The sequence below is a fragment of the Clinocottus analis genome, unplaced genomic scaffold (assembly GCF_023055335.1).
Source record: "Clinocottus analis isolate CAN_PGR_092001 unplaced genomic scaffold, fCliAna1.0.p SCAF_6, whole genome shotgun sequence".
Lineage (NCBI taxonomy): Eukaryota > Metazoa > Chordata > Actinopteri > Perciformes > Cottidae > Clinocottus > Clinocottus analis.
This window is the reverse complement of record NW_027176218.1, coordinates 5,235,544-5,248,485: the sequence shown is the minus strand read 5'-3', so window position 1 is coordinate 5,248,485 and position 12,942 is coordinate 5,235,544. Positions and strand designations below refer to the sequence as shown.

At 41.1% G+C, this 12,942-nt stretch overlaps 1 protein-coding gene across 1 annotated transcript; it reads right to left on the bottom strand.

The window, feature by feature from the left end:
- Positions 1-254: 254 nt before the first annotated feature.
- On the bottom strand, positions 255-11,023 carry LOC137804125 (overexpressed in colon carcinoma 1 protein). The gene is made up of 6 exons (XM_068603159.1): positions 10,692-11,023; positions 6,066-6,090; positions 4,684-4,719; positions 4,173-4,252; positions 3,205-3,235; positions 255-3,074 (listed from the first exon to the last, which is right to left on the bottom strand). The coding sequence occupies exons 1-5, from the start codon at positions 10,732-10,734 to the stop codon at positions 3,231-3,233; spliced, it is 189 nt and encodes a 62-aa protein (XP_068459260.1). The 5' UTR covers positions 10,735-11,023; the 3' UTR covers positions 255-3,074; positions 3,205-3,230.
- Between the last annotated feature and the right edge of the window lie 1,919 nt (positions 11,024-12,942).

Below are 12,942 nucleotides of genomic sequence, written 5' to 3'. Positions count from 1 at the left end.
CTTCTGCCGCCTTCATACACTCCCAACTCAGTCAATTACCGAGACGGAGCTGTGATTGATTTCGTTGCAGGCAGACTAAAAGCCCTGGGTTCAATAATAGCAAATGTTCTCTTGAGCAATCCTCACTTTTTGAGGCAGTCCGTCTTTGAGACTCACTAACAACACTTGTAATCGCTTAAGTCTCGGGCTTATTGATTACAAAAAGGCAGATACATTTCAACAGGGACCACGATCATTAACCACAGCAGTGCGAGGACAATATAAAAGACTTTATTCAGAGAATAATTGAACCAGAGGATCACGCAAGAGTTTCAATCTCCTCATCTCAGCATCATTGATAAGTTAGGTGATATGCCTGTCTGTTTGAAGAGTGCATTGACACCATTGATGAGCAGGTCCTTAAAGCGTAAGTCTGAATGAAAGACGCACAGAACATGAGAGAGAGAAAATAGCCTTTAAAATATGACTTTCACCAAACAAACTCGATCGCCTCAGTCATGACCTTTCATAAGTATGACATCATACAGCCGTAAAAAGCATTAAGAGACACTTGTGGGTTTGTATCGACCACTCCAGATATTTTCCAGTGGGTGAATAGGCAAGATTAAAACAATTCACAGCTGCTTTGACCTCAATTGGTTTCCATATATTTCCGCCATAATGTGCCACGAGACCTGAAGGATCTTATATTTCTAAACATTAAAGAAGAATATGGAGAAACATTTGCTTTCTTGCCAATAATTCAATGAGAAGATTGATGCCACGGGCCGCGGTGTCCATATTCTCATCTAATTCTCAGTGAGAAAGCAAATAAGCACATTCCCCAAAATGTCTACCTACTATTTCACAACGTATGTGAGGTCCCTAAGCACACCCAACCACTGCAACATTTTAACAACAGCTTTTTACAACTACCCCACACTGTGCCACAGCGGCATTTTAATGTAGAGCGATTTGCTTCCCATTCTGAACTCTTGTCCCTGTTAGATTAATTGAATAGGTTAAAGGCAACGACATCCATCATATACAGGAGGAACAACCATAAAGGGCAAAGAGGGGCTGATAAAAGAGGAAGAGACAGATGGAACGACACGCTGTAAAAGCCAAAGGCCTCTGGTATGAACGGACAGGGATACTGAGGCCGTAACAGGGAGGAAATGTAGACACCAAAAAGTATAATGTCTCAGACGGGCTTCTAAATCACTCAGCGCTGTGGCGCTGTAGGCACACTGCAGCTCTCTCTTTTTTTTTTGTAAATGCTGTAGACTACACAGTACATTAAGTAGCTCTTTGCAGCTGCAGTATATTCTGCCTGAGCAGTGTAAATGCTGCGACGACGTGAGCTGACAAAAGATTGCCTTGGATTTGAAAGACACTTCATGAAATCCCATGGTAAAAAAAAAGCAGCCGATAACTTGCGACAGAGCTTGGCAGCTTGTGGGCGTCATTCTGGTGAAAACAGACAAACAGTGAGCAGTAAGCTTGTGTTCAGGCGTGGTGAAATAAGTCTCTACGTTTATGCAGCTGGTCAGTCAAGGCTACACACATACACAGGCGTATAAAGCGTTTTGTGCATCGATGAAAGAACATCTCTTGAATCTCAAGTGTTTCATGTTGGCCTATTTCCACTCTCCTCTGGCGTCCTAGTGAGTGGAGGATGTTGTACATTCATTAGAAGAGAGCGCCGTCAAAAGCCTGGCTGTAAAATGACCTTGGCCGCTAATGTCCGTCCAGCTGTATTGTGTGTGTTTTTGTTGTTTTACGTTGACAATGCACTGGTGATATTCTATATTTTTCCTTTTTTCAACAAATTCCACGGGAAAAAAAGCCTTCGAATTGATGCTTCACACAAATGTACAGTAATTAAATAGGATGGATTACATAGAGAAGAACAACATTCACAAGAAAGTGTGACACATCATGTATGAAATAGATTGTACTAAAAACAGTTACAAAGCAATGTCAATAAACGGTAAGAGAAAATGAGGAACAATAACACAAAGTCACCACCTCGGCCTCTCTTTGAATGTTTTACATATTTCTGCAACTGAACACAATTATATTTTATGACTTTAAAAAAGTATTTTTTTTTCTGTTGCACATTAGAGCCCATAGTATGTTGTGATATAAGAATCAACTCAATTGTGTTTCTGAGAAATATGTTCAGTGTGTTAAGTGTGAATTGCCGAGAAGCACTCAAATCAGAGCTACTTAGGGGAAATAAACAACATGCAGCAGAGAGAGAGAGAGAGAGAGAGAGAGAGAGAGAGAGAGAGAGAGAGAGAGAGAGAGATCCTGTAAGTAGCATGAGTCATATGCTACACACCACCAGTCAGGAGGTAAGTGACGACCCCGTGCAGGTGCACGCTGGTAGACACCCAGACATTTTGGGCCATGGAGATCTTGTTGTACTAGCATTTAGACCCATCATTAAAATCAGTGTCATTTAACTCTCTTCTGTTGCAGCAGGTTGGTTGGTTGAAATCATTTCTGTTTTCATTAACGTTCTGATGTTTTGTGACGCATTATGTGTTTGCCGCCTTTCTGCGAAACTCTGACTCTGTCTCCTCCACACCATGAATCATTGATGGCTTCCGAAAAAACAGAAATAACTGAGCAGTGATTCTTATTGCAGAGGGCTATTGGGAATGTCTGTGTCCCCCAGACAGTAAGTTAGTCAGTTGTCTGGGTGTCCCGTCTCCTCCCGAGAAAGAAAGAGAACGTTCCAGTGGCGTGACCAAGAAGAAGCCAAGATGGCTGTCACGGTGCCCGTCTCTGCCTCCCGCAGCCAGCCTCCGGGTGGGCGCTTGGCCGCTCCGGTCTTCTTTTTTTAGCAAAGTGAAGGGTGATGATGGACGCTGTATGCGGACCTCAGCTGCGCATCCCTGCATCACTGCGCCACCCATGGCGCCGTGAAGCAGCATCCTCAGATCCCCGGCAAGCTGTGGACACCTTACTCACTGACGGGGGCAAAGCGACTTTAGTCAGTGTTTATTTATTCAGCCAGGATAGGAGCACCCAGATGCTCTTGGCCTGTAACATGAGGGTCCCTAGGTTAATGAATATGCAGGCTCCTGTTGAGACAAAGAACAGAGTCATTGGCATTGTGTGAGTCTTCACTTTCAGAGACCAAATACAGAAGAGCAGGTGATGTGAATTGCTGAACAAGCAGCCTTGTATATTTTAATATTTATTTTGAAGTACCTGTGTTTTGTTCGCTTCAGTGGCTGCTAATCTGCAAGAGGGGGGTAAACAGAATCAGAGCCAGGATATTAATAGGACAATTATTTGACAAGTTTCTTTTTCTTGTTTTTCCTTTCTCTTTGTCAAGTGTGTGCTAAAAAAAAAACACCCCACGCACTCATCCAAGCGGTTTAAGCTACCAGAGGATGAAACCAATCAATCCATTGTCATGTTTGACCTTGATGAGCTCATACATGGGAGGCAAGACACAGGCTGAAATCCTTCAGCACTGCATAATACAAGAGCAAGGTAGCAGAACACATCGTCCTTGTCCCGGAGTCCGCCATGGAGTCCGCCATGTCGTACCTCCATGTTTCTACAATAGCCCAGAATGGACAAAGCAAACAACGGCTCTGGAGAGGCATAGTTCTCCTTCATGCTTTGAAAGGGTATTCAGTTTGTTGCAATCGGCAAGCTCATCACTAGATCGCACTTAATCCTACACACTGCTCATTTTGGTACGGATGTTCCGTTTGGGTTAAAATATCTACAGACGTGGCGTTACTTAAACACGGAAGTCCTAATTTAACATCCTAATTTAACATCCGCTGTCCTGGTTTTCAATTGCATAAATTATATCCAAATTCATTACATGGGTATGAGAACAGCCTGAAGAAAACATACAATAGGGAGATAAAATATTATTTGTGGTACTTTGTACTGTCACGGTCGAAACAAATGCTGTGAACCAAATGAATCTTCACAGCTATGAGTACCCAAACTGTAACAGTAAAGGGTATGCTTCTTATTAAGATGCAGTACAATTAAAGGTCAGATAAAACCCCAAATGCTCGAGGCAAGCAGGCACATGTTTCATGGGGTGGCAATTTAGCCACTTGGGATTATTTCTCTCTACGCCTTTAGCTGCTTCTCTACCCGATGCTCTTCAATGATCCAGAATGTGAAATGCACAGTTCAGTGTTACAGACCTTTACATGTCGACTTGGACTGACTGGCAGCGACAGCGGTCAGGTCTGCTGGTAGACCTACATATACGCCACCATAGTTCCTGAGAGGAGAGGAGAGGAATGTCGCAATTAGAAGACCAGTCACTGATTGGATTATGTTGTTGAGGTTCTCAATTGAATACAGCTACTCCTTTGAGAAATGCACTCGCTTTCTAACCTTTCGTGGAAGATACCATGTCTGTTTTTGTGTGATGTTGTAATGCATTAAAAAAGATAATTAGGTGTGCCTGAAATTTTTGCATCTTTTCATCAAACGTTTGGGCATTCAGCGATTAGAAATAAACATTAACTGGAACACCAAGCCATCATTTATCTTATTATTATAATACGAGTGCTTGTCAAAATGCCCTCTAATCAGGTTCCATCATCTGTATACGACCAAAGCAACTTTGCAATTACACAGCGCAAGTGTATTGAATATGATTTGATTCAAATACACTCACCAGCACCAAAACCACAAAAATGAAATTACCTTCTTTTCTCATCGTCTACCAAGGGTTCTTCTGTCCTGATTGAGAGAAGCACAGGTCAGGTCAGCTCTTATGGGAGCACAGAGGACATACAAACTCAACAGCAAACACGCATGCAGTGCACACTGAGGAGAAGCAGTAACAACTGGACAGTGGAAGTGCATTGCTCAGTGGCGTAGCATTCGAGTTATGCTGCATGAGCCCTTTGGGGGATTCTGCGCATTCCCATGTGGGAGTTCAGAACAACTGATGATCAGCTGAATTGCACATTTTTGTTTTTCGGGACTGGAACCAGGCAACTAAACAATCAGTGTTCAATGTTCTCTGTTTTTATGTTATTTTGTTGTTGTCGTTTTGGGGGGTTCTTTTTCAGGGCCTGACATGAAGCTGTTCCACCCACTTAGTTTTCCAGCGAGCAAAATATTTTGGGGTGTAGCATTCTTTTAATCTTGCGTTCACCTTTGTGTGTGTGTGTGTGTGTGTGTGTGTGTGTGTGTGTGTGTGTGTGTGTGTGTGTGTGTTGTCCGCGGAAGCTGTGATTAACAGTGAGTCAGTGATGTGCTACTGTCAGCTCTCATGAGTCCTATACTGACTGTTCAGATGGTTATCAAGGAACACACACACACACACACACACACACACACACACACACACACACACACACGCACACACACACACAGATTCCAGGAAATGCTTTGGAAATGCTGCCCTGCAAAGCTTTTATACATGCTGACTGTTAATGGCAAAAGACAACCGGTCCTCCGTAGAAAGATTTCTGAATTACATTTTATAAATCCAAAAAGAGTGGTTAGACAAGAACCAGCGGGGCCCAGATTTCAGGTTCTAGTATCCATTAATTTAATTAAAGTCGGTATCTTTCAATCTTAGTATTTTGGTATTTTGTAAAGCACAGATGATGCAACTTAATTTTATCGGTACCAAGCTGTGGATCAATACAAGTCGTATTTCTGCCAACATACAGTATGTATTGAAACATCATGAAGGAAATAACTATATCACTCAATATCACACGTGGGGGCAATAAATGAAAGAAATCTGCATTTTCAACTCACAACTAAATTTGCAAGAAAATATACTCATCAGTGTGTACTGGGATACTTCTAAATCAGTGTGAGAGTGATTTTCACAGTTTCCAACTCTGTGTTTGGATTTTTTAAATTTATTTCAGTTGCCCTTTTACTTTGATATATAAATGCATATTTGTATAACATTGGTGTAATACCAGTCTGGACAGAAACACTTGAACATTGAATACAACATGGGCAGGTATATCAAGGTGTAAATTGTGAACTGAATGTCCGAAAGGCCACAGATGATGAGCTTCATAAATACTTAAAAAAGTTAGAAAATGACTGATACTTACACATCTTTGGAGACATCTGCTGGCCCTAAAAACAGGACCAGATGTCATTAATCTTTGTTCATAAAAGTATCCCACCAATAAAGGCCATCTTCCATCAGCCATGGGATGTATACCATAGACACTTATAAATACAAACATAGACAGCTATATTTAATACATCACACGTCATAACACAACTCATCAAACAGCTTGCTCCTCCCTGTAGCAGAACTTGTCACAGAACTAATATGTTTAACGGCAAACACTTCACAGGACACTAGTAACACTTCTTTAATTGCTCATATTGACCAAAGTAAAGCTGTGGACCCTCAGCTGGAGGCATTGGAGAGTTCTCCATGAGACCACCTGGTGCTAATCGGGGCAGTGGAGACAAAGGACGTGTGAGGCTTTGGAGGGTGGAGAGCTACAACAGACCGACTGTATTTGTTAAGGCTAAATCAACCAAAAAATATTGTATTTTGTGTTTTTGTCATGTACCTGGCTTAAATACTATATTCAAAATGACTCAATATCTATTCATGCGTTGATTTGTACAAGATGTGCAAGCCTAGCCTAGAAATTATGTTTATATATAGGCTACTACAAATTCTAAACAGCAGGTTTTGAAATAAACCAAATTAAAACCAAATTAAATGTAGTATGAACATAATGAGGAAACATATTGCATCAGCAACGTATCTCCGGTTGCAAAATATTCACTGACAACACAGGGTTAAGGGTTTTCAGCACTCACAGCCCTTGGATAAGGTCAGAGTCTTGGTTTAAATACTTAAAAAGTCAACGGTGACTTAAGTCTCGAGACATGACTTGCTTCATACGAACATTTCAGTGTCAAGGTTCAGTGCTTTATATATACTCATAATTCAAGCAGACAAACTCTCCACAACATCTGTGCAATAAAATAACATAGTTCTGGAAAAACATTAGTGAATATGCTAGCGCCCTGTAGTGACATAGTTGCGAGATTTACACAACATTTCCATGGTTTCTGTGGAAATTGATTTTTTTGTACATCAAGATTATTAAGACTATGCAATTCAAAGCATGATAGTTTTACCTTGTGCCAACTGTGAACCCCACAAACCCCAAACAAATATGTTTTGTCATATCTCACAGATGTTTTACTCTATTATTGCAATGTTTCATGATTTTGTTCATCAATTTCTTCATAAATACTTGTTTTCTTTTTTTTTAATGCTTTTTATAGAACAGATATAATGTTTGCTATGGCTCCTAAATTAATGTATCATACACTACGGGCTCTCTGTTTAAGATTACTCGTATTACATAACTAATACTGTCTTAACACTTATCACCAACATATTTTACATACATGGACCACAGACTGAGTTCCCTGGAGACCCAAATAATAAATTGCTGCAACAAAACAACGATGAAAGCAAATTGTTATTTCTTTTTAAACTACCCCCAAGTCTATTGAATGGAGGACCTCGCAAAGTTTCGACCACAAAAGGGTTGCCTGTTTTACCTGAGGAAGACCATTTGTGGTCCAAATGTGTCAAGTTTATATCATAAAGCAAACACTGTAATTGAAATAGCAGTGTGAAGACAATTTTTTTCTTTTTGTGTAGATCATTACACAAAACCAGCAAAGACTTCCTGACGATTGCCGGGTTTTGTTTAATCAGTTTACCGTTATATTTCGTCCACTCCTTTAGATTACTTCCCTTGTATCTCGTCTTGTTTTACGTCCTGCCTTTGTTTGTTTTCCCGCCTTTGGGATCGTCTGCCCCGCCCTAATGAGTTTCACCTGCGCCTCGTTATGTCTCTCCTCCCTTTCCTTGAGTACGTCGTCTCTCTTTGCTCCCTTTGTAAATTTTTTGTTTGCCTTTGGACTCTAAGTGTGTCAACCTTTTTGCTTTATTCAAGTATTACTGCCTGCCTGGTCTGCGTTTGGGTCCTTCCTCTACTGCCTGCTCTACAAAACTTCAACAGAACAATCCGACTCAACATCGGCCCAGCAGACGTGATATTTCAGGAGGAACTTCATGACCTGAGACGCTGCTCTGAGTATGGCTGGCAGTGAGTCGGGCTTAGTATTTAATGTTTACTTTAATAGGAAATAGTTCATGCGGACAAATATAATGTAAAGCATACAGTGTAAAATGCCTTTCCGGACACGCATAGTGTTAATCCCAATGCCATTTAACTCTTTAATGGTCAAACAACAAATCATTCTTTGCTGAACCACAGGCTGTCCCACTTAACTTGATTTGAATCAAAATGAGACCACAATGCATTCAGTTGGATGAAAACTTAACATCCTGCTAGAATGTGCAGTAACACGTCATTGATTACCGCAGGGGAACAAAAGCCTCAATTATGCCTTTCAAAAATGGTTCGAATGCCATTCACCATTGTATTAGTGTAGACATGTACTTTCTAAAAGCACACGACAGGAACGAGATATAGGAGCAGAAAACTGAAGAATCTGCGTTATACAGAAAGACAGCAAATTTTATCCTTGTAAAATTGAGTCTGCTGACATGACACAGGGGCCTATTCAGTAGCCTGACAAAAGCTCATTCATAGCCGAGGGTACACATCTGGGTGCATAAGACTAGAGATGAGCCGTGCAACATAGAGTGCACCGAAGCAGTAATTTGAGTTTGATTAGCTTGAAATTAAAAATATTTTCTTGTCTGAGTTTTGCATGGAAGCTAAGAGCAATTTGCATTTTCCTTTAAACCTACAATTTAGCATTTAAAAGAATACACAATTAATATATTATTAATGTTGCACTGTAATGTACTTATTAGGACAGATGGTTTGCATGTAAAGAATTTGTCAATAATTATAATTTCTCCCATGGAGATACATCCTCACAGTTATTTAATGTATTATTATTAACTATCTGTGTCCATCCGCCTGCCCAAGAGATGAGTTATAGTGATTGACAAATATATCTGCTAACAACTACATTGTAGCATGTTGCAAGCAGTTTTAACTGTTTATATCCTGCTTAAAATAGTAAGTGTAGTGACACGGTTAAGCAGTATAAAAACATTTAATCCATGGAATATACCATAATGTAGTTGTACATGGATATAAGGATATTTTAAGTGTAGCACAATGTACAGTATATGTCAATAGGTATCATTTTTACTTCTACTACATACGGTATTTAATAATACATGTTTCTATTATGCCATGCACAGAAGTTATAGTTCTTGAGTGGACGATTATGCGATTCATTTAGCATGTTGTAAGTCATTATTAAATTATTATACTTGTTATAGATGATAAGACTGAGATTATATTGTAACCAAATGAACACATATGTGTAGTGTGTGTAAAATGAGAAGCAACAGGAGCAGGAGGGTTCTTCCATTGTGATCCTACAGAGCATAGTAGTGTGGGGAGACTGTCCTTTGACTCTGGCCTGGTGTCACCTGGCGTGGACAGATAAGTGCCACCATTATTCCCCATTTGTCAAAGTGACGGGATGTCACACGTCTTTGACATTGTGCTAAACGTCGACCTCTAAGACGGAACAGAAAAAAAATGGACCTGCTGCACCCAAATGAACGCAGCTGTGTTCATAGACAAACAAGCCACACCACTCACAACAAACTCGGACATCGAGATGCTGCTCGCAGATAATGTAAACTCATTGTCGATCGAATCCTCAGCACAAGAGAACACCGGGTTATGTTTCCCAGGAGCTCCCTGTGGCTCTGTTAACATGCCTGGCAAGCACTGACCTGCGAGCACAAACACATTTGCGCAAGCACACACCATACTGCTTTAATGGGCAACGGTGGTGAGGTAATCCTGCAGACACTTCAATCGAATTATGTGCTTAATTTGACTTTGACTGTTTGACTTTGTTTAGTATAATTCAAAACAGGTATTGAATCAGGATGAATCCACTAAGAGAGATGTGTGATATGAGGACAAGCCACAGTGAAGCAGGATATCTGTCCTTCTCAAATATGTCCTCCTGGTTTTATGAATGAAACAGTTCCATTGCTTAAAGGTGGGTGTATGTCACTATAGTTATTAGTTATACTGAACAATACATTGAAACCAGTGCAGACACTCCAAGAGAAAGAAAAACATTTTTAAAAAACTGAACCACGAAGGACTCACTTTTTCTGTCAATGTAGGTGTTAAACTTGTGCTACTACTCTGGTTTCTTATGCTAGAATACTGGAGACCCTTCATGATCAACCTGCCACCTTTAGCTTTAGGAGACCACTGCACGCATGACACTGTAGGGGTAAACATTTTGAATTGTTGAGGCACAAACATACATGATGATACACAATTTCCCCCTGAGGATGAATAAAGTATGTCTATACGACTGAGAAATAATAATAATCTGTGAAATAAAACAAGACACTGAGAGCCACACACAAGTAACACACACACACAACACACACACACACACACAGACACACACAGACACATGGACATATCTCACAACATACACTAAATGCAAGGTAACCCCGACACACTTCATTTATATTCAAAATACCCTCTCCCGTTGTTGCAGATCCAGTGACAACTCTCTCCCTTATAATCTCCCCCATTATCACACACACACCACACACGCGCACACACACACACGCACACACACACATCTTCCTTAGAAACACTCACCATCTCCTGAGGTGTTGGTGGCTGAGGAATTGCCACAACCCATTTTGCATCAAAGCAGCCACTGCTGCAGAACGGAGACGCTTAAGAAGATGATGGAGGAGGAGGACCAGCGGCAGGAGGAGGAGGAGGAAGAGGGAAGGAGGGAAGAAAGAAGACTCAAAACACGTTGGGAGAAGTGGAGGAAGAAATGTCTTTCACTGTAACACAGGGATCCCCTTTGGTTGTTTCCCCCACTCCCCTCTGTTCAGTCTTGCTCCTGTCCTCTCAGCAAAGCAGTGGAGAGCTGAGAGTGAAGTGAAAGCGTGGAAAGAGGGGCTTTTATACACACACAGTCACACACACAGTCACTCACACACACACACACACACACACACACACACACACACACACACGCATACACTATGAGAGAGAGAGAGAGAGAGAGAGAGAGAGAGAGAGAGAGAGAGAGAGAGAGAGAGAGAGAGAGAGAGAGAGAGAGGAAGAAGAAGAAGAGAGGGAGAAAGATGCTTTGCCCTCACATGATTTGCTCTTTTCCTCCACCCTGAAATGGTTGCCCGGGAAACCGGGGGAAAGTGGGCGGAGGATGGGGTGAGAATCAACCAATAGGGAGCTTTCGCTGTTTATATGCAGGTGTGTGTGTGTGTGTGTGTGTGTGTGTGAGGGGGGGGGGGTGGGGATAAAATACATTTAGGTGTCATCAACATATCAGCCTCTGTGTGACATCCTGTAAAATTCTCAGAATGTCTTTGTGCGCCGAACAGAGGACCTGCATTCACGTTGGAGCGCTTGACAATCGCTCAGAGCGAAGTTAAGATAACAGACCATGAGGGTCACGCTTAGGTCAGCTTGCGGGACCCAAATAAATGCCAATTAAATCTTTCCCCCCTCCTTCTTCAGTCACGCCATTGTGTGCCAAGACCAGTGCAGTCATATGAGTGGAGCTGAGACGACGGGATCAATTGCATGATTAGCCGCTTCCGCCAGAGTAAATAAGTTTAACATTCACCCAGTGGTGTTATTTTATGATGTAAAGATGTCTGTGTCGCTGAGAGTCCAGATTCTGAGAACTTTTTTTAAAGATACGTGCTCCCGGCTCTGACAAAGCCTCCAAAGAAACATCTGAACCTCTCTCTCCTGCGTTCTTTTTGTTTTTGTTTTTGTGCTATAGACACAGACAAGGTAATTATGGCTTCCACAGTAAGCTCTCACAAGACGCTGTTTACTCGTAAATTAAATCCTCTATATTGGATGTGTTATTATGAAATTTGAAACACATATTCAAGTCCCCCCTCAGGACGAATTCCAATAACTTTGTTGATCCCTTAATATTTCTTCTGGAGCTATCGTCTGGTCAAATTCGGCATTTGACTTTACTTTGGTTTCTGACTAAAAGGCACCGTCACCATCTGTACGAGCTTGCTAAATGAAGATGGGGAACATAGTAACCATTATACCTGATGAACATAAACATGATCACATTATCTGAGAGCACATTAGCTTTGTAAAATAATAGCGCACTCGCGTTAAACATCAATACATTTTGGTCACAAAAGAGCTTCTAGGTGTACAATAATTAACTTGTATTGTCATGTACTTATATAACTTAGAGTGCCACTTATAAGCTTTTGCACTTTAACAATTATTCTCTACTATGTGTGTGTGTTTTTCCTTGGTCAGCTGAATCACTTGATTTGTAAAACTCCAGGTTAATTCCACTGATGCTCAGCATCTCTTTTTACAGGCCAGACTTAGCCCAGCCAGCAAACAAAGTCAGGACTGAATTGCCTTATCTAATTTAAAACCACAACTTACCCAATTAAACCACACAAGTCCACTGGGGAGGAGAGAATGTGTTCCTGCTCAGGCGGCCTGATGAGCACACACTGCTTGTCAAGGCCTGCCTGCATCATCAAGACAACACAACACAAAATGACATGACACATCTTATCAAATCAATTGGACTATTATTGAGTATGTAAAGTATGTAAATGTAAAAATAACTGAGACAATTTCACCGTTACAAACTAGTGTTTCATCTGCTTTCGAGGATTCCTTTCAGTGACATTATCCTGAGATAGCTGCGTTATACCTCCCTAACATCAAGGTATTACTTCCATTGCATTAAACAAATCGCTTTTTCTATTTGGGGGTACGGGAGCGCACGAAATGTAGTTTGCATCTGTCCAGAGTGCAAAAGAAGCGGTTAGGCTGCAGTGCAGTGTGGTGGATGATATGATAGACAGTGCAGACA